The sequence below is a fragment of the Aythya marila genome (assembly GCF_965140915.1).
Source record: "Aythya marila genome assembly, chromosome: 2".
NCBI lineage: Eukaryota > Metazoa > Chordata > Aves > Anseriformes > Anatidae > Aythya > Aythya marila.
In genome coordinates this window covers 50,614,924-50,642,072 of record NC_139043.1, presented here as the reverse complement: position 1 = coordinate 50,642,072, position 27,149 = coordinate 50,614,924, and the positions used below count along the sequence as shown (strand labels likewise).

The 27,149-nt window shown below is 36.4% G+C and overlaps 1 protein-coding gene across 3 annotated transcripts in view; it reads left to right on the top strand.

The window, feature by feature from the left end:
- The window catches only part of CDKAL1 (CDKAL1 threonylcarbamoyladenosine tRNA methylthiotransferase), a 427,133-nt gene that overhangs the window by 372,970 nt on the left and 27,014 nt on the right, over positions 1-27,149 (top strand). For all 3 annotated transcript variants that reach the window (XM_082753985.1, XM_082753986.1, XM_082753987.1), the window contains 2 exons: positions 21,234-21,317; positions 25,381-25,545. In XM_082753985.1, coding sequence (XP_082610111.1) covers positions 21,234-21,317; positions 25,381-25,545 — 249 coding nt within the window. The remainder of the gene's footprint in view (positions 1-21,233; positions 21,318-25,380; positions 25,546-27,149) is intronic.

Sequence of the window (27,149 nt, the reverse complement as noted above, 5' to 3'; positions counted from 1 at the left end):
GTTGGCACAAGTAGATGCAGACAGTTGTGTCTTAAATATCTTTTCAAGCGTGACTGCAGTCTTTTGCCAGCTAACGATTACCATTACTTTCTCCCTGAAGTGTACGAGTATTGGGATTGGGGATATAGCAAGGCTGTCAACTGGGACAGAATACTTTGTGCTAAAGGTGACTCTTGCAAATTTTTCCGACAATTTTAGTGGATTCAAATTGCAATTCTAGCTGCTAGAGAACTTGAGTATTTGGTTGTCTGAGTGCTGGCTAATGTCAGAGAGGAAAATATTAGGCTGGATCTTTCCTTTACGTCAAAAATTCATAAAGTTGACTTTTGCAGCTGCAAATGAGCAAGTTACAATTAGAAATGCCTGAATATGTATTCCAGTACTAAGCTTTTATTCTCTTAGTATAATCTAAGCAGCTGAATGAATATATGATCTAAAAGTTGGAACAGTTTGACTGATTGACATCTTAAAAAGCTCCAATCATCCAACAGTATATTCATAGAACATCAGAGAATATGAACCAGTACTGCTGGAAAAACTCTGGGTGTAATGCAGACTCAGAACAAGCCTCGTTTATGATTGTGTCTTTGAAAGATCTGCATAAAAGTGCTGATATGAAAGGATCAGTCATTAAAGAAGAGTGCATGCCACTTTGACTTTCTGTCTCACTAATATTTTATGTTTGCAGAACTTCCTCATGTATTTGAGCTGGAAAAGATATTGCTTATTATTTTTACGTAATACATATTTACATATTTTTTTCTATTTTCCACTCCAAATTGTGAAGCTAAGCAATATCTATCAAACTGTGCTGAGGTGTTTTCTCACCTACAAGAACTTTTAAGAAGAGTGCTAAGTGCATTTTATTCTTTTTTAACATAGACTCTTGAAGTCAAAGTCAGCCTAATAAAAATAAGTGCTATGTAATGTAGGTTTTGGCCAATTTTCTTTTGAATAGAATTCCAAATGATCACTGGTATTTCAGGAGTGTCAGACACCATACAGATTAGATAATGTACTGATCACTTTCTGCAAAATTCAGTTTGTTGTTACACAAACTCAGATGTGGATGAAACCTATTGAATCTAGCATTTTTAAGTACAAGAAAGAAAAGTTACTTTGATTAAAAAAAAAAAAAAATGAGACAAGCAAAGCACTAATACAAGTGGAAAGAATGGTAGGCAGGCTTCAGATACTGAGCAACATCTAATTTAAACTAAAAAATCCTAAAATGAAGCTGCAGATGGATTTTTATTTTTATTTTTTTATGTGGTGCATCTTGCAATAATGAAAGCTCACACGGCACAGATTTTTCTTCTAATACTTTGATTGTTATGTTTTTAACTGACCCCATATACTGAGATTCCTTGACAGGTAGTTTCACCCTACTATATCTCTCTAAGATACCATGCAGCCTAATTACTTCTTGTTATGCTTTTTCCCTCCTCATCTTTGCCAGCATTGTGGTCTTTGCTCTTCAGATGTCATCTCCAGGTTTCCAGTGTTAATTGTTCTTCTCAGAATTCCAAAATTGTTCTTTAATTTTCCGTCTAGAAGGGAAAGCATAGAGACAATAAAATAGAACATTGCACACAACTGATTGTTCATTTTTCTGTGCATTTTGTTTTTTTCCATACAGGCAAAATTAACCTTTGAAAATTGCAGACCTCTCAAGTCCAGTGTAGGCCCAATTTAATAAAAATCTCAAAAGGGAGGCCGAGATAGTGTCAGTAATTTTGGTTTTGAGAGTAAGAAACTACAGCTATTTTTTCCATGGCCCAGAAGGAATGTTTAGGCTCAAGGGCTCAATGCCATACTCGTGATATAAATGCTATGCATATTTATTCATTTCAGAATGTAGGCCTGTGTTGTTTTTTTCCACTACTGTATCATGTTACAAATTCATGTCCAGTATTCTGTTCTCCCAACAATCTTTTTCAGCATTGTTGCTTTCCAAGTTTCCCAGAGAGCATCTGTGTTTCAGATTACATTTCTCCAAATAGATTAGTTGAAGTTTTCAGAATGGTGTTCTTGTTTTTATTATTTTCTGCACATAGTTCAATTTGTTTTCTTTTACCAGTGTTTGCATGTCCTCCCATTTTAATTTCCCTCCATGAATTTCAATACTATATCATTCCCTTTTCCAGATCATGTATGAATATATTAAATAAAGATGGACTAGTAACTGATAGCTGAAGTTTTCCATCTGACACTTCCAACAAACCTGAGATACTGCAGCTTGTCTCATATAAACAATTCTCCTTCCATTATCAGGACATGCCAATATTCTATTCTCAAAAAGACACGTACGAAATCTTATTCAAGAATAACTCATGCAATATTGTATATTTATTGTCTTCATGATATTTCTCTTACCTCCTAATTTTTGATATTCATTAAAAAAAATACAAGAAGACATCACACCCTCCCCTCCCACATCCCTCTCCCTAGTCAAAAGAAAAAAAATGGCTGATAAGCTTTCGTTTTCTAATTGAACGTGCTAATTATTGTTAGGCATGCATTCTGATAATCTTAAATTCCACCAGGTCCATATGGTTAGTGTTAACTCCTAAGTAGCCAAGTGTGATGACCTACTTCCATCTGAAGGTCTGCATTAGTGACAAAGGGTAGATAATCCCTTGAGGACATTTAAAATGAGGTTTCAATGACTTCTGGATTTTTTTTTCAGCTGTTTTAAGATAAGAGTTTGGTTTAGAGGAAGATGGTTGGAAGAAGAAGCTTTCTTTTCTTTTGAAAACAACTACCAAGTTTTCTCCTCTCTTCCAAGATGTTTTAGGATCTAGTATTTTTATAAGGGGATTGTTTGGTAGAAAACAAAATTGAATTCATTTTCTAATATGCTAAGCACTCTCTGGTTATGAGTGGATATTTAATTGTGGATTTTTTTACATGTTGCAATTTTTCAAGTACTTCTTGCAGGACAATTATCAATATAAAGTACCTGTTATTTCTAGCAGACCAAACGTTTTTATATTTTTCATAGTTAATTCTAAGTGTCTAACTGAGGAGAATTTTTGGATCGCCTGAGCATTGAGATGCTAACAAAATCTTTGGCTGCCTCTGATCCCTGTACTCCACGGGCAGTATCTAGTCACAAGGAATGATGGATACAGTACTGATGAATTTACTTTGCTGTTCTTGGAAGAGAACTTCCAAGCAATTGTCTCCTAAATCCATTCTTGTCACATGCCATGCCTCCTTAGTGGAAAAGGTTTCTTCAGTGTTTTTTGTTTTGTTTTGGTTTTGTTTTTCCAGCAATTTCACATAGAATTTGAAGCAGACATTGGTCAAGGCAATTATGTTTATATTACATTTTCTATAGAGAGCGTAATCTCTCTGTAGCTTCAGCTGTCTCATTACTTGCATGCACGTGCTTCAAAAAGACTGCTTTTTGTAGTATCCTAGTGCATTTTTAACACCCCCAGTGATGTATCAGGTAAAGTAATGTTAATTGTATGCAGTTATGAAGAAAACAGCATGTATCTGTTTGCATACCAAATTTACTTGGTAAGTGTCTTAACACTACTACTTGGATATAAATAGCAAATACTGGATTATAGCAAAGTCAGTAAGAGATGCCTTACTCTCCAGGGATGCCTGCTCTCTCCAAGAAAATCCAGGCATAATTCAGGAGTTCTAAACCGAGCCCTTGGCCATTGACTTATTTTTGTTCTATTACTATGAAGAGTCAAATTTACATCCCAAATGAGTACACCTACAGATTTTATAATCTTTAAAAATCTGTAACAGGCTTGCTGACTACAGCTTAAGTCTCTTCATTGTGAATAGTTATGCATAATCTTTTTCAATTACCAAAGTTATTAATTACTTTGGAAGATTTCTTCTAACAAAACACAGATAGCTTCTATGCCATATGACTGTACTTGCAATAATCAGCTCCCACAGGTCAATTAAATGCTTCAAGGTTTAGTCAGCAAGCAGACACCCATCACTGCTGCATGTACTTAGATGGAATGGAAGTTACTGCTTAATTATTCCATTTAAGACTGGATGGGAAAGGGGTGTCATTACGGGTTTAAAGCTTTACTTTCGGTTTATATGGCTTGGAATTATACTGACAAAGGCAAGAGCTTTTCTCTTTGCATAAATTAATTTTAAATCCTAGACTTTTGAGTGCTCTTCAGAAAGTAAATGGGATTCTGATTAATTTTTGTTCTGCAATTGCAGGACTTAGTAATGAACTAGATATAGACTGAAATCATGAGCAAGTTGAAGAGATCTTTTGAAATATGTGTGAAATTGTCAGATGGATCTGCTGAACATGTGTTTATTTCATATGATGCAACCAAATGTTTAGGTTTCCAGTCTATATAATAAATTGTATGCAGTGCCTTCCTCAGCCTTCTGTGGCATGTGTTCAAGGTGTGAAACCCATTATTTTAAAAGCTCTAAGTTGTCAGTGGAATTCTAGGAAAGCAGGGAAATATGTGGCATTACATTTTGTAAAAAAGCAATTTGTCTGCTTCAGTGTGTCACATTTTTTTTGGTCTGATTTATTGCCACTGCATCCATATGTACAGCTTACGTGTAATTTTGGGACACTTGTATGGAGAAACCCTACATTCCTAAAATCAAGTAATTGTCTAGAATGTCATTCTGCCTTTAAATAGGTTCCATTTGAGTAAATTCATAAAAGCAGAATGTAGATCATGAATATTTGTCATAAAATTGGAGTGGCGGGTGTTGCAATGTAAAATATTGAAAGACACAACAGTCTTTGTACTCTGTGATCAGTATTTCCTAGTGAGAAATATATACATGCTATCCACTTTCCCTTGTGTATCCTATAACTTCGTAGCAACAAATATGAAAATAATTCTGAAGAAGATTGGTGATTTTTTTCTTAAAATTAAAAAAGTTATTTTTTAATCTCTATATACTAAAATTTTCTTATATATTAAAATTCTGAATAAGGAGTCCATCTTTCTCTCTATTCTTCTTTTCAAACTGTTTATTTAAACTGATCATTTATTTTTAAGTGCCTCAAGCAAATGCATGAGAAATTGAAATCAGTTTCAGTGAGTGAAGTGAAAACAAGTAGGTGCTGCTTTGATCTTGATTCAGGCTGCTTTTGTGAAAACATCGGCTGTTGTAACTTGAGATACCTTCTCCCATCGTATCCTAAAAGACAAAAATGTTATTAAATCTTAAATGGCTGATGTGAACTCAGTTTTACTCTTCTGTTATTTTATTAATACACGCGTGAACAATACCACAGTACCTTAAGGAGTTCACTTAGCAGTAAACTCATAGATAATTAGTGACTTCTAGTGTGGGCCATAGAGCAGAGAGTGCTCAGATGGAGCAGCCAGAAATGCGAAATGCTCTCACTGGAACCAGGAGCTGTTGAGGGCCGCTTAGCGTCACCTGGCCAGCTACATTCCTGCAACCTCCAGATTGCACTCGAGTCTGGCTTTGTTTGTCTGTAACTTACACTGCTGCTTCTATATATAAAACTGCCCTGGAGAGATGAGCTGCAGCAACATTTCAGAGCCCTTTGCCCAAGGTGGAGAGACAGCAGTTCATGGAAAGAGAACTCAGGGAAGAAGGGCTAAAGTCTAGGGGACTAAATCAAATAAATTGAAGTCTGCAGAGATCAGAAACCTCTACTTCTCTTGTATAATATCATGCTATGGGATTAAAAACAGAAAGTGCCTTATATTCAACAAAGCTAAAAGGATTATTTGCGTAAGGACAAAAAAGAAAGAAGGGTTCATGATACATGACTGGATTTGGTTTTCTTAAATCAGACCACCCAACTGCAGTGTCCTTGTGCAATTATATCTTGTATACAGAATGTGCATATTTACTGTTAACCTCTCAGTGACTTTAGATAACATTTCTGGACACGTGTATGGTGTATTTTAGCCAAATTGTCATTATGAACACTTAAAGATATTTACCCAAATAATATTGTTGTGGCCACCTGGTGAGCAGCCACCTCTTATCTGTAAAGCCAGTTTGAAGAGCAATGGCAGCTCTGTTGTAGATATTAGCTGACACATTCAAACTAAATCTTTTGCTTCACTGATCATCAGTCTCTGTGTTAAACAAGCCAAAAACAAGCAGATAAAGGAGAGATTTGAGATTATCGTAAAAACCACAATGATAAAAGGATTTGCCACTTCAGAGTCATCTGCCATTTGCTGAGGAGTCAACACAACCAGAAGCTGATGTTTGCCTTACCATCATTTCTCTTTATTTTCAGCCAATATCCTGTGCACCATTCCATGCATAGCACAATAATCATTTTCTTTCTAATGCCCAAGGCAGCTGATGTGTCTTGAGTAAGAAGATTACACTTGCAATGGCAAGAAAAGTATCTAAACATATTAAATTAATCTCCCAGTCCTCCCATAACTGAAGAATCTGGTTGTTGAAATTTTGCTGCCTGCTAGGGAATTTCAAAAACATGGAAGGACAGGAGTTAGGCTTTAGATGGCCTAGCAGTTATATCATTGTCCTTCACACTAGTGTAAGACAGGGCTCAGGTGGCAGGAACAGAAAAAATCCTTATTACTGTATCTGCCAGGCTCATTCTTACTGGCTTTTTCTTAAGACAGTACAGCATTTGATACAGAAACAGAAACTGTATTTTAAAACATTACTTTAGTTGTTTTCTTCCCACTTCACAAGTTGAATGTATGATTACCTCTACAGGCAAAGGATAAATTTTGTACTTACAGGCATTGTATGAATATAAGCCCTCCTGACAGACACTCCTAAGCTATTAGATCTTTTTGCTTTCAAACTACTTCACAGATTTTCATTTTCTACACTATTTGAAGCAGTATGTTATAATATAAAGAGGAAGGCAATGGCAACTACGGGGTGTATATTTCCAAATGGGCTGTGCATTTTAAGCCTGTCTGTATTAAGAGGAAGAGTACCACTGCCCCAGAATGATTCTCCTTTTCCATGCCACAACTTAATTAAGGTGTTAATTTACATGTTCCTGTTGACACATAGCTTTCTTACTCAGTGGACACCAGAAAATAAAGAAAATCCATGAAACAAGTAGTCCATGGACAACTATGTGTTTTTTCTCTGAAGCCTTGAAGGGTTAGACTGTATTCTGGCTTTTTTTTTCTGTGCAATTTTTTCAAAGTGTCATTAGATGTTGAAGTGCTAGAATACAGTGAAACTGTTAAACAATTTAAACTGAAAATAAATAGCAGTTTTCCATGGTTTCCTAACTTCTTCATCTTTGGATTTTCTGTCGTTACCTACCATGAAATTTCCGTTAAAAGCTTTTTCAAGGATCTGTGTTTTAGGAAAAATATATGTTCCCTTAACATTGTACATTATATTTTTGATATTGTCTGCTAAAAATAGAGTGAGGTAAAAGCAAAAGAATTAAAATGAGTCAAGAAAAGATGTATTCTAATGCTAAAGCAAAAAATATATCCCTATAAGAGTACATTAGTTTTGCTAGTGTAGACACTGGAAAATAATAAACACCTAAACACGAGAAAGGTTGTAAAATGGAAAAGCACTCTGCTTGAATAACAGATTGCCCCTATTTTACAGATGGGAAAACTGGGGCGCGTGGAGAACTTAATTGATTTCCCTAGTGCCACTGTATAAATCATTGATGTGACAAGGCCTAGAGCTGATTCTCTCTGAGAGCAGTGCAGCTAACTGTTTGCCTGAGTCTCTTCAATAAACAGATTCTGAAAGCGTGTTCTTTCCCGTGCAATAATTTATAGTTGATGCAGTGAGAAGTCTGAAGTATGAGTAGATAATGCTATTTGATCTGTATTTTGCAAAAAAAACCCTTCCAGATACTCTATTCTACTCGATCCACTTCTTTTATAAACAGATTTTGTGTTGTCACCTTCTTTCCTTGTTCAATCTTGTTTCTCCTTGTTTCTCCTGGTGTAAATTAAATGGCATGCTCTCTCACCCATGTTCTGCATTTATTTCATGCTCTCTCAAGTTTGGATCACATAACTCATCTCAACCTCTCTGTGAGGCTAACCTCTTCTTCAATTAAGCTGGGTCATGAATAATGTCCTAGAAGTGGAGGTATTACCTCTTCTTCAGCCCTACAGCAGAGGGATTATCATCTGTGAGCAGTTATTACCACTACTAACCATCCAAAAAGGTAAACCTGTAAGACATAAAGGCCCCTTCTTAACAATGGGCCATGCAGCTTCTGCTTCTTTTTATATGACAGAGAAATTGGTACATGACTTAGCAGTACCCTCACCTTCCTTGCCTTTGTACTAAGTCCTTACTTTCTTTTAATCAGTCCCATTTGTTAGTGCCATTTTCAAATGCTGGACTTCACCAACCAGTGACATGCTGCTGTTGTGTGACCATTGCTATGTACTAGCAGTCATGACCTTTTGTATCTCTTGCCATGCCATCTGCATTTTATAAAAGGAAACAGTCCTTGGACAAACCTAGATTGAGTTCTTTGTTGGGGAGCAATTTCTCTGCCTTTAGAAGGAGCTTCATGTCGCCTGTGACCTTATACCCTGGCTTACTTCACTGCATTGTAGCTTAAAGAAATTTTGAAAAATGTTTGACAAATTTATGAAATGGTCGGATTTTTTATGAGAAGAGTTTAAAAATATATTTTTGAAGTGCTTCAAATACAAATCTGTCCTATTTTCATGCACCAGGTATCTCATAATACCTAAAGAAATTCTGCCCTTGATTTTATATAAAAAGTGAAAGGGCAGATAGTTCCTTTATTGGAAGCATTTTTCAGAGATTATGTTTAACAACATTGATTGAAAAAATATGGCAAAAGCTAAATGTTCTTCCTCTGCTGACATTCAATCATAATGGAATATAGCAAAAGCCACTGAAATGCTAACAGGGGTTTTTGGCAAACTTGTCTGTAATCGGTTTTAATCCATGACCTTAAAGAAAAAAAAAAAGACTATAAGGATATGCATTACTTCATGTTGAATTAATGGTGAAGCTGCTAATAGTCACAGTTAAATTATTGGTTTGAAGGTTGTGTGGAGTTTCTGTTTGTTTGGACAAACTTAATTTAGTAATAGGATATCAGCCAAGAATATTAGGAGTTGGAAGGTATCTGTTGGTATCTGTTATGTTATTTATACTCAGCTAGAATTCTATAGCTGTGCCTAGGCTTTCCAAGCTATCATCTATTTTCATATAGATACTGCCTCTAACGCTTGTGGTAGGTACACATATTGATGATAAAATACGTGAGTAGTAAATATTTGTGTAATGTGCCTATGTAATTTAAATAACAGTGCAACAAACAGGAGATTTAGGGAGAAAGGTAACTCTGTCCTAATTGCATAAAATGGATCCAAGTTGCAAAAGCTTATCCTGTAGCTTGTGGTAGTAACCAACATCTGCTGAGTTCAAGGGGTTATTACAATGGTTTCTGAAGCCATGGCATGGTTGCTTTCTTCACACTACCTTTCCTCAGAAAACCTTTCCCCTGCTATGACAGATCCCAGCCTGGCTCACTGAAAACAAGCTGGAATCAGCAGTGTCCCCTTTCCCCTCCCATCTGATGGGAGATGTCACTGAGGTCGACTGCACTGCTTTGGATACTGAAATTTAAGAACTGATCTTTGATATCTGAAGCCATAAGCCTAGCAACGTGGAAGTTGGGAGTGTTACATCATTTGGTGATCTAGAAGCAGTTGAACCAATTGATGAGGGTGGTGACGTTTGCCCTTTCAATCCATGAAGCTGATGCGGAGCCTTTGTACAGCTGAATCCTTTTACTGTCATTTTCTGGTTCCAGCTACTAATCAGGTCCCTAGTGTATGATGGTTATAATTGAGCCACATCCTGAAATCTTGAAATTCAACTCTGACCGTATCAACTGTGCCCTAGCATGAATAAGAAATTATGTATATCAAGTGTTTGTAAGTTTTAATAGAAATTGAGTCTCTTTAAAATAAAAAAGTAGTAAGAAGCAATTACATTGGCCTGTTGCTTTTTGTTTCAAACTTCTTCAGCTATGAATATTTAAACAAGGTTCCCAGTAATTCTTGATGTGAATTCTGTGGAGTTTTCCATTGCTGATGCCTTTCTTTAATCCCTGTCATGTTGCTAGAGCTTGAGAAGCTTGAGTGCCCAAAGGTGTTTGTATCATTTTTACCATGATAGCTAGGAAGGACAAAAGGAATACAGTACTAATACATGGAGAGTCTTTTAGATGCAGCTAAATTAGCTAAAACTGACCCAAATAATTAGGTTATATGAAGATACAGCATCTTTTAACATGGTAAACTGTGGTACCATATCTACCAAATTGTTTAGGAGAAAGAAACAGTTCTGAAATTGTTAAACCAGGAGACTTCTTATTTTCAGACAGTAGGCTACATTCCTATTTCTTTTTTAGTGACCTCTAATATATCTCTAGACTCTATGCTGGATTCCTTGGCAATCTTTTTTGATTATGCTATATGAACCAATACATGAACCCAACCTGTTTATCGGTACCGCTGATGAAACCAGCTATAGCTATTACACCAAGCAGCTTTGTCTTTATAATTACGTGAAACGGTGTAAAATCAAAGCATCGTGCTTTTCTTCAGTCTTACATGCCTGTTTTGCGTGATCACCGTACAGAAATTAGTTTGTGTACTTTTTGATGCTTGTCACAGCAAGGGATGAAATGCAAATGAGAATCTGTATCCGATCCAGAACTCTCTTTGGAGAATTCAGTGTTGGTTGCTAACAGGTTACTAAGAAGACCTAGGAGTGACTCATTCTGTGCCCAATCTCTACTTTTCAAGAAGGCAATACAGAGTTAATTACTAACATTCGCCTTTGAAAACAGGATGCTTATTGTTTTGCCACCTTAACTGGCATACAGTAGAGAGGTGCCATAAGGGAAAGGGGCATAGATGTTTTGAAAGTTAGCGTGGAAAATGAATGGTAAGCTGTATGTTTTTCATGAGAACACCACTTTTTTTTTCCCCCATTCTTGGAGAACCTGAACATGAATGAAACTAAAGCAGTGGTTTGCTTCTTGCACATATGAGGCATATTCACAGAGACCCTTCAGGAGCAGTGTTCAGGGAAAATAAAGAGAACAAAAGTCTCAAGCCAGGTGCGGTAGAAGAGTGAGATTAGGAGTTGGGCAATTCATTAAGATGTAGGCAGGAGAAAAGAAAGGAGGAGAAAAGTTCACCTCTTGAGCTTTTAGTCTAAACTTGCTAAAGAGCTTTTTCTCTGAAGTGAGGAATGGGAGTCTTGTTTAGTATTGCTCATTTTTTTATTCCAGTCAGTTATAGGGAAAATATTACTCTGAAAGGAAGAAATGCAGAAGAGAAAAAAGGGGAAGAATAGGAAAACTATTTTGTGCATACTGCTGGCCTTCTGATATGATCCAAGAATGAACAGCAGAAATACATGTATGTGTGTATTTCCACATAATTGTGGTACATATGTGCATCTAGCTTTGAGAACATCAGAATACAACAATGACAGCAGTTATGGAAATACAAAAGTGATTTCTGCTTAGCATGCCCCAGCCATTAATAAATTTCTTTTAATGGATTTGTTTGTCAGAGACATCCAATGCCTCTGATTTTATATTGCACTTTAACTCTGATTATTTGGAGATTACTTACAAAAGCGAATGACCATATGTAGAAATTTGAAATACTTGAAATATTTTTTTTTTCCTTTGGAGAATTGTGTTTATATGGCACATTATATTTATATGTGTGTGCTTTTGTCACAGAGACATAAGAAAACTTTTTATTCTTGAGGCCCAATCACAGTTAGCAACCTCTTTGAGGAAGGTGAGAAAAGACCTCAAAGACAGGCAAAAAACACTTCTTACTTGACTATTCAGCACTGCTGAGCAATGTGAAAAACTCCCTCTGTACTATTTTCACGTACGCTGAAAACACTTAAATCTAATATCTCTTGGTTCCTCTTATCATACCCACACAGAGGGCTAAAAAAAAATCTATCTGTCACAAACTTGCTGAGGACTCATTTTTTTTTCAGTTATTTCTCTGTTAGTAAAAGACTTTGTGCATGAGAAGTTGCAGGTCTGTTTATCTAATGTGTTTTCTGCTGTATATGTATATGTATTGTATTCGTTTTCTTGGTAGTGTAACCAATATGCTTGGTTTGGAACTGGAAACCTGCAAGGCAAGAATGTCTGACCGGTGACGTGAATAGTAGTAGAACCACAGTCAAAATATTGACATCCATCTAAACTTTTTTTAAACCATTTTTTTCAGTAAGATTTATAATGAGTTTTTAATGCCTAGATATAGATTACAGCATGTTTCTTGGTGATCATCTCAATAATAAATTGCACTTGCAGTTAAAAATGTGCAGCTTGTTTCACTTTTGGTCATGTTGAAGTTCAGACTACAACATAGGATATTGCTTCTCTAGTTTGAAAGGTTATATAAACCCCAAGTATCTTCTAATTTTTAAGTCTGTGCAAACTAAGGACACTTTAATTATAGAGGAAAAAATTGCATGTAGTCAAATAGTTGTTGAAGAGGTTACTTATGAAGTAGGGAGGTCTTGAATTTGACTTGTTTCTGGTGTCACGAACATTCCTGATTTTTCTTTTTTTTTAAAGTTGCAAAAGGTAGTGTGCTGAGGCAAAAAGATATAACTGAAATTTTAGATAACTATATGTATATCCTTGAGAGTTGAATAAAGTCTAAAGATGTTAGAAAAACTTAGTTACTTTTTTTCCTTCTAGAAAAGAAGTGATTTTTTTGAACTGATATGATTTTCTTGATACCGATATACATAGGTATGATTTTCTTGAACTGATATTAATTAATTTCCTTTAATGGATAATAAAAAATTGGTCATAATTATTATTTTAGTATGTTATTAAAGTGTTTCTTCTCCGCATTACCTATTTTATATGGAAGTCATTGGCATACTGTTTAAAAATACTAAAATGCATTACAATCAGTTTAAAAGTAGTGACTATTAAATTCGGAACTTCATGAAGTCATACTACATAGTCTTTAATGAATCATTCACTTTGGTCCTTTTATAAACTCCTGATGCCGTTTGTCATTCACCACTATGCATCTAGAAATGTCAGCAGTTCTAGGGTCTTACCTTGCCTTAGATTGAAGAAAAACCTTTAAGTATTCAATTTTTGATCATCTGTTAACTGCCTTCAGAATTAAAAAAATAATAATATCATTATCCTATCCTCATTAACATTACCAGCTTCTGACGACGTTCAGTGTTAGTAAACCGTGAGTCGTGTGTGGAAAAGAAGTTTTCTTATTATTTTGAAAAGATAACTGATACATATTTACCTTTATTATTATTATTATTAACTTTTTCAGGTAGTGCGACCACTTTGTATTCTAAGTTACCTAATTACTGTCCATCAGTGCTATGTTACATGTTTTCTGTGTTGTTACAAGTGTTGGTACAGTTTATAGTGGATTTTGGGCAAGATGTGGTTTTGGATGATTTGTTTTTGTGTATGGGGTCATTTTGGACCTTTATTTTCTCATGTTTTATCCCATCTGCTCTTCCTTTGTTCTTAGATGAGATGAAGAGGGAATATTGGCTTCAGCTGTGGGATGAGCAGAAAAATTATACTGATATTTTGGAGAGAAGCCCAACTTTTCTGAGCAATGTTTGGAGGTTCTGTAATTCTAAAATATCAGGGTAAAGATGACTTCTTCTTAGAGCATCCACCCTTCCATGGGGATTCTGGTATTGTGTCAGCGAAGGCAGTACTGACAGTTGATGTAAATCAATGCTATCTTCACTTTGACCTCTGTTTTCTTGTAGCCAGTATTTTCACCTACTCCCAACATTTTCCTGCTTTCTCCTGTCTGTGAAGAAACATGCAGTTCTGCCTGTGATTTACTGAAGTTAGGCCTATGTTAAGACCTTTTATTATTACTGGCAATTCTTTCCAGTGGCTGGCGATGCTGAATCTGTGCTGAAAACAGCATTATGTTGGTCTGTGCTGTATCAGCACCATTCTGAAAGAGCCACTGGTGAGCACTTTTCGTTACGGAGTGTAGACAAGACTTCTGTCTGAGAAAACAGATTTGTATTGCGACTTGCTGAAGTAATTTCTGGAGAAGTTATTTGATAGGGTATTTAACAAGATCGATTGTAAATTCTCATATAGCTGATACTTGTCTGGGATTATGCAGCTGTTAAAAGAGATCGCTGAAACAGGAATTGCATAGTGTTGCCTTAGCAACTGCCACTTAATACTGTGCTTAAATCACTTTGAAATATGCAGTGTATCTTAAGGAACTGCTTCCAGCAACAGCAGCCAATCTTAAGTAATTTTAAATAATTTCACAGAAATTGAAAAGGGTAGCATTTACTAAAAAAAAAAAAAAAAAAAAGACCACGTCATTTTTAAGCTTAATACCCTCATTTAGTCACAGGCTTAGCTTATTTAAAACAAACAAACAGACAAAAAACAAATTAAGCCCAAGAATTTGTTTACATCATGCCACCAGAATGCATGTGATTGGCAAACTGACTGGAAGTAGCAAATATTTTCAAATGTTCCTTTAAACTCCATCATGCTTTCTAAAAGATCAGCAATAATAATTTCCTGTACTTATGTTTTAAATGTCAAGTTTCCTTAAGGGCAGACTGCTTGTTTAGTTTCTTTGTTTTGTTTGTGAATTATTATGGGTATTTAAGGAAAAACTCAAACATTTTATTTACTTTTGCTCCTATTTTGACCTGTATGTTTCATTTAGACTTTTTCTATAGGTATTTGCATGGTTTTATGGGATTTGTTCGATCACATGAAAAAAAGGGGGAAGAGGCTTTTGCCAGTACTACATTAAGGCCATTGCCTGAGTGCTCATCCAGCTTGACAGTTCCAAATACCAGTTCTGCATATAGTATTTTTTATTGCTATAGCAACTTCCACAGTTTTATGGTCACTACTCTGTGAGTTGTGCAACTATTAGAATTACATTTTGCACATGTGGAAATAGAGTTTGAGTAACAGCCAGAGTCCCTTAGCAGTGCTGTGCCAGATCCAGAATAAATCCCAATTCTACAACCTCATCATGGGCTTTCACTACTTAAGTACCGATTTACAACAAAGATGCAAATGAGAGGAACTGCTTTTCAGAGGCAATATATATCTTCCATTTCAGAGAACTTATTTTCCTCTTATAATATTGCACATGGTTAATAAAATTCAGAAAGGTAATATGACAGAGTTGTCAACATGCTACTTTTATTACCACTTACCTAGACAAGAGGAGAAGAAGCAACAAGCAAAATGCAAACTTACAGAATTTAAAAGGAATCATATTTTGAGGACCAGTTGTCATTTTTAGGTCACTGCTCACATCTCTGAATATAATTTTCATCTGGGCTGCATGGCATAGCTTGTGTGTGCTGGAAGAAGCTACATTTTCACAGCAGGAGAACAAATTAAAATGAAGCAGTCAGATGCAGGTGCACAGTAATAGAAAGGAGCTATTTACCCTGAAGCATGAGCAGTGGGCCAAGAAAGCAGAAGCAGTCTACTTCTTCTATCCCTTGCCTGCTTTCCCCCCTACCTTTTCCCTCCCCTGTAGCTGTGCCAACAGATTCATAAGGGGACTGAAGAAGAGGTGTTCAGTTGGTTTTAATGAGCTGTGTTGCCTGATGCTGAAGGACTTTTTTGTTACACCGGTTGTGTACTATTAGAGTTTACTGTCTTAAACACACCTAGTCCATCCTTGCTGCTTGCACAGCCTCAAACAAGCCTGGAAAATCATCGAGAGAATTTGTCCTGTGGACATCTGTTGTGTCCATTCTGAATTTTTGAATGATGCACACATCTGAAGCATGCGCGTTTAAAAAAAAAAAAAAAAAGACTTTTTTTAGTAAATCATATGTTTTATGTAATCTTTTCAAAATAAAATTCCTTCAGCTTTGTTTAAAGGTGGGCATTTTACTAATGGTGGTTTGACGAGGACAGCTGTGTCGGCTGACAGTGAAATGAGACACCTTGATAAATGTTGGCTGCTTTTTGCTTGGGTTTCTGGAGTTCTCCAGTAAGAGCTAAGTACTCCTGCTTGCAATGAAGACTGTGCAGGGCTGTTTCCAAGGCTGCAAAAAAACTGAGCAATGTAAGTAAGGGAAAACCACTGACTCGTAGCAAGTGTGAAATGGTAAAATTTAGCCCTGCTGGACATAAACACAAAACAATCTGATATTGGTGGTGAGACCAGTATCTTCCACTGTCTTTTAGCTAACTAATGGCACTGTAGCACTGAGGCAGCTTTGTCTTGGTTTGGGAGTTGAAGCAGCAATATCAGAAGTCTGCGCGATGAGTTCTGCCACTTACCCTGCACTGATCAGGTTCTCAGGTTCTCTGTTTGCTTTCCACAGGCATGAAGTGGGTCAGACACATTATAAATATTAATCTGATTGAGGCCTATATGATATAAAAGATACAGGACTCTAAATATTAATGTTATACACCCTAAAAGTAGGAGGAACAGTTTTTAATATCAGAAGGAAAAAAAAAAAAAAGAAAAAAAAAACACAAAGGGAGCTTGGAAAGAGAAGGTAATTAACGTGTTTTGGCGTCATCAAAAAAGGCCACGTCTTAAGCTTTCACAAACCTTGAATTTTTACAGGGAGGTTGTGGCACACCCAGGCTTCTCTGTCAGAAGGAGAAAACACCTAGGACATGTAAATAGAGGGCTTATAGGATGCTTATTAATTATGATGTTAGAGAAATTTGGTCTCTAATTACAAAAGGATTGATGTGATTCATAAAAAGTAGGTCCAACAATTCTCAATTCTTCTTCAGTTTTGTAGGGAAGGACACATCATCTGCATAATTAATTACATTTATGTTAAATAATTACAAATGAAAAAATCAGGATAAAGGTGTACTAATTTCTGTAGAATTAATGCTTTCTAAATTACTTGTGTTTAAACTTCCTTATACATAGTAAAGGCTAAAATATGCATGTTTATGAGAAATACTCTGTACCTCAGAATAATCTGCTGAAACATACACAGAAATTGTGACACTGTGAGTTCCTTATTGCCTATAATAAATAAAGGAAAGCAGCTTTTTGTGTGGCTTCCAAGCCTTGTATACTCCATAATGTTTGGGGTCAGAATCCAAGCCAGCCTCAGTCAACATTAATGGAAAGATGCTCATCGATTCCTCCATGAATTGAGCTCAACCTGAAAGAAGACTTTTGGCTGCCCTCTAAATCAATGGAGTTGGCTGTGTACACTGTATGCCTTCTTCTATGGGAGAAGTATAAAAACACAGTGGTTATTAATTTTTTTATTGTTTATTTTAGCTGAATAGAAACTTTTAAAAACATAATCAGCAAAATTAAAAGAAAAGAATAAGTAAACAGTGAGAAAGAACATGCTCTGGCTGTGATAAATAATGACTACAGCTGGAACAGTTACAATTTTCATTAACTAAAAAAAAATCAGGAATATACATTATCTGAGTATAATTACAGTAGGCTATTGTTGACATTGCTTAGCAGGATTCTATCAAACCATGTAAACAGTGCCAGTCTTTTGCACCTGTACTGCTGCAGAATTTAGAAATTAGTCTTGGGTTTTATGTGATTGAGTCAGTTTTGTTTTGTTTTTTTAAAAAAAAGGTGGAGGAGGAAAGGGGGAGCTGAAAAACAAATCCAATTTGACTGCAGCTGAGAAAGATGCTTGACATTTCTTAGCATTCATTCACTTTAGAAAATCAGCCAGCTGGAACAAGTTGCTTTTTATGATATTCAGTAAAGAAAAACTGAGTTACAGAATTATCATGTCAGAATTTCCTGTAGGATAAATAAAAACAAAAGTTAAGTTCATAAATGATTTTGTTACTAATTACAAGATTTGCAAACTACCTGGCAGCTGTTGCAGTGTAGGAAGTGATAGGATTAGTAATGCTCACTGTGTTGTTTTCAGTGAAAACAAATTTACCTTGTGTAAACAATATGACCAGTTTGTGTTGGGATGGGGGAAACTGCCTGGTAAGTTTTTTGCTGACACTCATTATTTTTTTCATGCTATCCTCCACAAAGAAAAAAAAATCCCAGTTCTGTAGGAATCTTTCCCAACTGAGATGCCAGTGATAACTTCACTCTGTTGCAAATGCTTTGTCAGAATTGTAGATCCCTGAGAGCTGGAACTCATGCATACCTGTGGAAGCAGATGAAAGAATAGGAATAAAAATAAGATACTGAACTACTTTTGCTGGTACATGCCTGAAAAAAATCATCAAAGGTTATTATAATTACGACTGTTATTAGATATCATGTCTGGTTTCTGCATATGTAAATTCTTTCTGAGAGAGGTGAAACTTAAGCATTTAGAGATCCCAGGGGAATAATTGCAGAAATGATGACATATATTTCACTTCTTGAACAAATTTCAATACCAAAGCTGCATTCTGCCTACTTATATTTCTTTCTTAATTATATTTGGATGCAGGAGAGATAGTCATTTTCTGTCTTACAGAGTGTGTAGCCAATTAGTGTTGTAGATCATAAATACCCAATAGCCTAACTCATTAAATAAAATTGTACTTTTCTATTGTTATGGCAAGAGAGTCTGCACAAATATCTGAATATTGTCTTTCTTTCTGAGATCAGCCTTGGCCAGAGCTACAATTCCAGTAACATGAGAAAGTGAACAATATTGGGTTTGCCTTGTACTCCTCACAATACAGCCTCTTTGTCTTGTAGGTGTGACTATATGTATGAGTGTATATACTATAATTTGGTGTAGGCTGTTCTGCTCCTCTGCACCTCTTGTACTCAATTTTAGTGCCACAATTTTGATGCTATGTGATGAATTCAGTCTTCCTGTTTTCTTCCCATTCCCAAGAAATTCTGAGCACAGACGTTCTCTGTTTAGCCTGCTGAGACACAGGGACCTGTGCTCCATTTGCTCATGGAAGCAAAGAAAAACTGGCAATGTGTCTGAAGAAATCACTGCCTATAGCAAATGATCAAACACAGGTGTTCTTTTCTTCTTCCCTTTGATTTTATTTATTTATTTATTTTAAATACTGTACTTGACACTGTCATCTGAGAGTATAAAGATAACACATGTAGCTTAGAGTACCTCACAGGCAGGATTCATAGGGACAATAAAGGCAGAACATTATGTCCAGAGAAAGCCAGGGAACCACAAGACAATTGTGAAATGAGTTACAGACCCAGTATTGCTTTGAGCTGGTTTTGTTAAGTTATGATACCGGTAAATAATAAATGCAACGCAAGGACATGACTACTTGATTGGTTTTGGTGTTTTCCAGTGGTAACATATTTCCTCAAGGGTCAGTATCACTTATCTAACGTTTCCTCCTCCTCTTTTTCATAACATTGCATAACATCCTGCTGTAGTTCTGCACCACCATACTGCATTGTGATTCTGAAGGCTATGGTCTGAAATACCATAGAAACAACAAAACCTCTCCATTCAGGGAAAATGTAATCTTACTGACGTGGTTATCTCCAGCACCTTCTTGACAAGTATTTGAAAAACTCCTTTGAGGATTTGAATTAAATAACTGCATTCTTGGAAGAAAAGAATACCTTAGTGTTCAGGGGAATGGTAAATGGTTACAGATGATTTAGGTTACTAAAATTTGAATAAGTGGTATCTGTTGTTACTTGTAACTACAGACTTCTCAGAGGAATGTAGATAGAAATTTTAAGCGTGCTATAAACAACTCTTAAACAACTTTTTAAAGTATTCAGAAATATGCATTTTTTCTACTATTAGGATTTTTATGCTGGGTCTGTAACTTGGGACTTGTTCCCCTTTTGCTGTGTACCCCACACTTGTGGTCCCAGCAATTTACATCTGGGAGGTGACCTGGGTGCTGTCTCCTCTGCTTTCCGGGGTTTGTCTTGGGAATATCCCAGGTACCTGCATAGGGAAGAGGGAGCATGATGTCCTTCTTGGCTAATGTGGAACCTGGACTATGTATAGTATAAATACTATATACACTGCAATGCATATGTGTCCTTGTTGTTCTTGTTTTCACCTGTTCTTTTTTCCATGATTAGTCATTAGAGAAAGTTGTAAAAACTTTGAATGTGGCTTTGCTCACAGATTGGAGTAAAAAGTTTGGAGTCAAATGTGAAATCATTTTTGGTTCTCGAGATAGCAACAGTAGTAAAAGCAGTAAGTAAATTTAGCTTGCTAGACAGTTGTAATTTGTAGAATACATTTTTCAAGTAGGTTGGAAAGAATCCAGGGTATATTTAGATAAAGAAAACTAGAGATCGGCTCAGAATAACAATGTGAGCTGGATGTCCCTCCAGGGTTTGCAGAAATTTAGATACAAACAACATTATGTAACTTAATAATGGACAAAATCAAAAGGAGTTGTGCGAATGATTTTGAAGTTTGGGCAAGGCCAGATTTTGATTAATACTTAGGTGGCAACTAAGTACACCTGACTTGTCATATGGTCTTCCATTTAACTAATTGTGAAATTGAATTGGTGCTTTCTTTAAACTGTGCTAATGTATTTGGATGCTGGACATGTAATTGAAATACTGTACTTTTCGGCCCAGAGATTATTTTGCCTTTAATATTACTCTGTGAGTAGTTAAGAACTTTTTTCTTCATTGAGTCTTTGTAACATGCAGTGTTGTCTACAATGTGATGTCTTGAGTATAGCATAGTGACATTACCAAGAAGGGCTGGAGAGATGCTCAATCACTGTAAATAACAAGTGGCTTCTTTAAAAATAGCAAATAGCTTTGCTAAGCTTCTAGATAACATCAAGCTACGTGTTACAGTTCCCTGTTTCTCTCAGATCCTTCTAAATGTTTTATTTGCCGTAATGTTGTTGGGGAGCTAGGGGGTGTTAAGTTTTTGTGGTTGATAGCAGAATTTTATTCTGAGGGGGAGTTTTCTCATTAGTTGGATGATGCAGTAATTGGACCCTGTGCAGATCTGACATTTTGATTTGTTATTGTGTTAACATGTAAAAATAAATTTACATTTATGAACTGGATATTCATGTCAAACCATTACAGTACTGCAGTTTTAGCTCTCAGTTGTGACCTTTACCCCTGTGGATAGTTTGAGCAAGGGCTTTCTCTGCCATGGTTTCTTGCTGACACAAAATTTCCTGAGATAATTTGATTATTTCTGCTAAGTGTGTTTGTTTATAGTTAAAGCTCTCTTCTGAATGCAATTCACTGTTTTTGTTTTCTGAGTCATCACTTTTGTCTTTTATTTTCCAGGTTGGTGAGAGGCAGAGGGTTCTGGTTACAGAAGAATCCTTTGATTCCAATTACTATGTTGCTCACAATCCATTCTATGAACAGGTAAATAAACAAAAATAAACAAAATAACATCTCTTTGTGGTATCTTTGCTTTCTGATAATCTCAGCAACACAGCACAACACAGTGGGAAAAAAAAAAAAAAAAAAGTAAAGAAATAAACCGTTTCCGAGAAAGGTGTGACCATCAAGACATGTTTATGAGATATTTTGTTTCTTTGTGTGTTCTAAATACAATTTACTTGAAATTATGTTAGCATGCACAGTAAGTCTTTTACTATACAGTATGAGGAGGATATATGCTGTATATCCAAAGAATATTATCTAAATGGTTGAAGAAGCTGTTAATTATTACAGTAATTTTAATTTGAGTCTCAGAAGCATTGTTTTCTCCATAGTTTAATCTTTACAATTTTCATACATCTTTCAGAAAATTCTTTCATACAATGCAATTTAAAAAAAATTCAAACAATAGGAAAGATGAGAAACTCATGTTTAATTTAACACTTCAGCCTGATATGTTTTATTTTCTTCTATGTACTTTCTGTAAATGAATTCTTTCCACACAGAAACACAATCTTTATGAGCTAGGAAGGAAGTATGGTATCTGTTTCACAAATTTATTATTTTTACTCAAAAGCAGATGAAAAACAGTAAAATTGGCTTTTCTGAATCATCTGTATTTCATTCTGTTTTTACAGTTGGCTTCTTCTCGATTTTCTTGCACTGAGTTTGTTTTTGCCACTTTTAGTTATTCAGTTGTCCTGTCTGGAGAGGCTATCAATGATGTTTCTGGTTATGTAGTCAGCACTAGTGCTTTGTTCTGGTTCCATATTACATTAGAACATTTATTTGTTTGGTTTTGGTTAGTGTTAAATACTATTACAGCTTTTGAAATTATTTTTCTTTTCTTGTTCTTGTACCTCTAACTTCTATCTAAGTCTTGTACACCACTGTTCCTCACTTTTATACCTTATCAGTCAGATTTGAGGAACATGGTTCTATACAGATAGATTGAAAATAATGCTTGGGGCTTTTCAGAATTTAATGTTTGTTTCATGGAAATTCCTTTAATTAAAGGGAAAGTAGTATGTGAAAAATTGTTGATGTTTTATGGTGTGTTTGTACAGCCCGTACCTAATACAGGTCCTGACTGGGACTAGTAAAGAATAAAGTAAATACAAATAATACCATGCTTAGTAATTGTATATTTGATTATGAACAAAAATACTTTCCATTATTTATTTGTGTATCTTTTCCCTAAAATCTTATATATTTGACAAGGGCAATACAGTGTTGTTCAACAAGGTAAGCACAAGACTTGGTGCTAGTGGCTGACTCTCATAGTAGTAAACTGAGTGACAGTAGATATGAAACCAGCCACTCTTGAGTCATGAAATATCACATTATCATAGAATTATAGAATTATTAAGGTTGGAAGAGGCCTTCAAGGTCATCTGGTCCAACCGTTCCCCTACCACCACTATCACCCACTAAACCATGACCCTAAGCACCAGCTCCAGTCTTTCCTTGAACACCCCCAGGGATGGTGACTCCACCTGAGCAATGCGTTCCAATGCCTAACCACTCTTTCTGAGAAGGAGTTTCTCCTAATTTCCAAACTAACCCTCCCATGGTACAACTTGAGGCCGTTCGCTCTAGTCCTATCGCTACTAATCTGCAAGAAGAGGCCGACCCCCAGCTCCCCACACCTTCCTTTCAGGTAGTTGCAGAGAGCACTAAGGTCTCCCCTGAGCCTCCTCTTCCCCAGACTAAACAACCCCAGTTCCCTCAGCAGCTCCCCACAGGACTTGTGTTCCAGGCCCTTCACCAGCTGCGTAGCCCTTCTCTGGATGTGCCCCAGGGCCTCGACATCCTTCTTGCAGTGAGGGGCCCAAAACTGAACACAGTAGTCAAGGTGTGGCCTCACAAGAGCAGAATACATGGTGACGATCACCTCCCTGGTCCTGCTGGCTACACTATTCTTGATACAAGCCAGGATGCTGTTGGCCTTCTTGGCCACCTGGACACACTGCCAGCTCGTGTTCAAGCAAGCATCAACCAACACCCCCAAATGCTTTTCCTCTGCACAGCTTTCCAGCCACTCTTCCCTAAGCCTGTTGGGTTATTTTGGTCAAAGTGCAGGACCTGGCACTTAGCCATGTTGAACCTCATCCCATTGGCCTCTACCCATCGACCCATCCTGTCCAGATCCCTCTGCAGGGCCTTTCTAAAGAACATTGACATTTCACCCCCAGCTTGGTGTTTTGTGCAAACGTACTGAGGGCACGCTCAATTCCCTCATCCAAGTCATCAGTAAAGATATTAAAGAGGATGGGCCTCAACACTGACCCCTGGGGTACAATATCGCGTTTGGAAGCTGAAGTGTGTGGTTGTGGTATAATGTTCTGATAATTCAAATAGTTATTAAACACATTATTATCATCTCTTCACTAAGCTTGTCTGTATTAAAAGAGTTTGCTGTTAAAGCCACATTTATGGAGGTACACTAACAGACCTCCTGGTAGCTTTGTCCATAGCTTTGATGACATAGTTTAAATTAGTTCATTAAACAGAATAGTCTAAACTGACCAAAAGATACTTTGCCAAAACAGCAGTCAAGATGACAGTTTCTGTTGGTATAACTTTGTCTCTTAGATTTTTATTTTTTTTTTGTATGAATGTAAGCCTGACTTCTTGGTTGTTTACAATACCTCCCAGATATTTTCATTTAAGTCATTCTTTTTCTGAAGTACTAGTCACTTATCCACATCTGTCCCTGAGGATATATGTTTAGTTTTTGCTGTTTCCTGTATGGGAATACCAAAATCTACAGAGGTTCCAGACTCAGGGATACTTATTTACCTAGTTTTGCTTTGCCCCCAAAAATATATGTATTGGAAGAACTGTGATCTAGTTGTGTTTTAATGCTGTCTCAGCACTAGGATCCTGGCTTAATGTTTGCCACTGTTGTCTAGTTAGCCCCAGCTTTCTCATCTCTGAAAGGCAAAGCTGTCTGCTTTTCTTCGAAGGTGCTTTGGAATTTCAGCAGAATTAATAGAATCTGGAAACTCCAGAAGTCATGAACACCTTGAGTCTTTGGGGAATAAGGGGAATTACTGGTAGTGATTTCCTCTGAGCAGGACAACTAGTGCTTGCGATAGCTGAAACTGGAGAGGCACTGTTTGGCAACAAACTGCTCTCCAAATGTGGTTGGCACAGTTTTTCTCTCCGTGTCCTTTAAAATCAGGCTATGCTGATTCATTTTCAATTTTGATCTACAAAAATCAAGGAATATGTGTGTGCTTATTACCTCTGAAAAGCTTGTAGATTTGTTTGTAGATGAGCTTTAAATAAATGTGATTAAGTAAGTCTGTAATTCAATCTTTTATTGATGTTTAAATGGGGAACACCACTTTTCCTTTTCGACTGCTTCTCTATTTTTAGACTCTTTTTATGTGATTTGTTCTTCCAGCAAGGAATATTGCTTCTGTACGTGGGGCTCTTTCATTTATAGCATGTGTGACCAATGAAAATCTGTTATGTGGTGTCTTTTTTGTGAAGTTCTCATGGGACTGTCTGATACCATGGTTGTGCAAATTCAGGGTAGAGTGGCATTTGTTGCTGATACAACAAACATACCCTTCCATTTTTAGAGACATTCATTGCCAGTCATGCATCTCAGCTGCAAAGGACGTGCACAATCAAAACAAGGACTTGAGCAAATAGAAGCAAGGGCATAATTTCTGTCCTGAGGCACTTACAGACTGGAAAATTAAAACAAAACAAAACAAAAAAAAATACTGTGGGGTAGTAAAAGAAAAAATAAAAGCCTTTATAGCAGTCTGCTAGAGTTCTGTAGTACAAGTGCTCTTGGAAACAATGTGGGTCTGGGTTCAAATGTTGTGAGTCAGGCTCAGCTTTCTTATTAATCAAACAAAAACAACAAAAGCAAATTGGAGTTGAAAAAATCTGAGGTAACACTGCAAAGCTCTTGAAGAAGGCCAGATAGAGATACCTACCAAAATATCTATTTTCTGAGTGGAAGCTGGAGACACTGATGTCCTTTATGATATTTAGTGACTATATCTTTATCTTTATTTGAAAGGTTCTCGTGCCAAAGGATCCTGTGTTAATGGGTAAGATGGTAGAAGTGAATATTTATGAAGCTGGGAAACATTTTATGAAGGGGCAACCAGTGTCAGATGCCAGAGTTTATACTGCATCCATCACAAGACCATTAGCAAAAGGAGAAGTTTCTGGCTTAACAGAGGTGAGTAAAAGGCATTTTCTGCTTTACTACACTGGTAAAACAGCAGCTGTTCAAGCATAATGATTTCAGGCTATGTATCTGTTATCGTTTTATAGTTCCCCTTTTATGTATGTATGAAGCTTTAATCTTTTCTGACAGATTGAAATCTGAATTTAAAAGATGCTTTTGCTGATGCCCGTAGCTTTACTTTGCTGACTGTAAAGGCAATAATATGCTTGTTTCTTGTTCCATGGTGCAAGATGAGAAAGAACTATTAGAATGGAAAAGATTTAACACCAGTGATTATATAATTCAATGTGTTTCAGTTCTAGTTTAGTGGAAGGATGAATCTGTTTGTTTTCTGTTACAAAGCTGTTTCTAAAAAATTTGTATCGATTACGTGTCTGTTAAAATAGTTCAAACCTGTGTCCAGAGATTCAAAATTCTTTGATAGGTACTGAATATTTACAGTATATTTTGGAAAAAGGTCAACATTTGATCTAGTCATGTAAAGAAAATGAAACTCTTTTTAAAAGATATCTGATCCTTATTTTACACCTCAGTAGAGGTGGCTGTTAGCCAAGTATTCTCATACATTTCACGGAGCTCAAGTTGTAAAACCTGATGGAGTGTGAAATGAAAATGTGTATCACATTTCTAAGCATCATTTGATGTCCTTTCTCCAGCACTGTTGTTAGGATCTCCAAAAATATGTAGCAATAATTTAGCACATGGAAGAAAGATAGCTGGCAGTTTATCAGCCACCTGGCTGCTTTTACAGTAAATTGTTGACAAGTACTATTATATATACATATCTTTGTAAAAGTTCTAAGTGGTCAGATTTAAAAGAAATAATCAATGCATATCTTATGTGACTAGTGTTAAGTTGAACTATTTGGTACCTTGAATAAGGCTGGCTGGAAATATATAGCAACAATAATGCACGTACAGTAATGTGTTTGGCAGATCATGAACTTTAAGCACCAACGCATTGCTAACTTCCCTTTGAATACTGTCCATGTGTATGTGTATATTTGCCTGATAAGGGGTTGTAAGAGGAAAAAACAGCCAAAACCCTTAAATTGTCTGATTGGACGTCATAGCTATTTAAACACAGCTGCTTTTTTCATCAGGACATTTTTTAAAATAATCCAATGGAACAGAACCAAGCCTGTTGTTAAACTGAGCACATGCTGCCAGAAGATATTGGCATGGGAGTAAGCAAGCAGAATGTTGACTGAAATTTTATGTTAAGAATGAGAAACAAAATGATTAAAGTCAAGGGGACTGATAATTTCCATAAGAAATCATAGAGATGCATTTGAGAGGTACACATGTGCTCTTGTCCTTTGAGCAGACATGAACAAGTACTTGGAATGCCCAAGTGAAAGGGTACAGCAAATTTCCTTCTTAGATGTGCTTGAGAAATCTAATTTTAACGTAAAGTGCTTGTGAGGAAGTCTCATGTCCCAGCCGTGGTGGGTGACTCCATTTAATGTAACGATAACAGGGCAACATATGTCATCTGACACTATATGCCTTGTTATGTGCACACATGGCAGATTGGGGAAAGAAGAAGACAACTTGGAATTCCTGTATTCAGATACTCCATGAAAAGTAGCCAA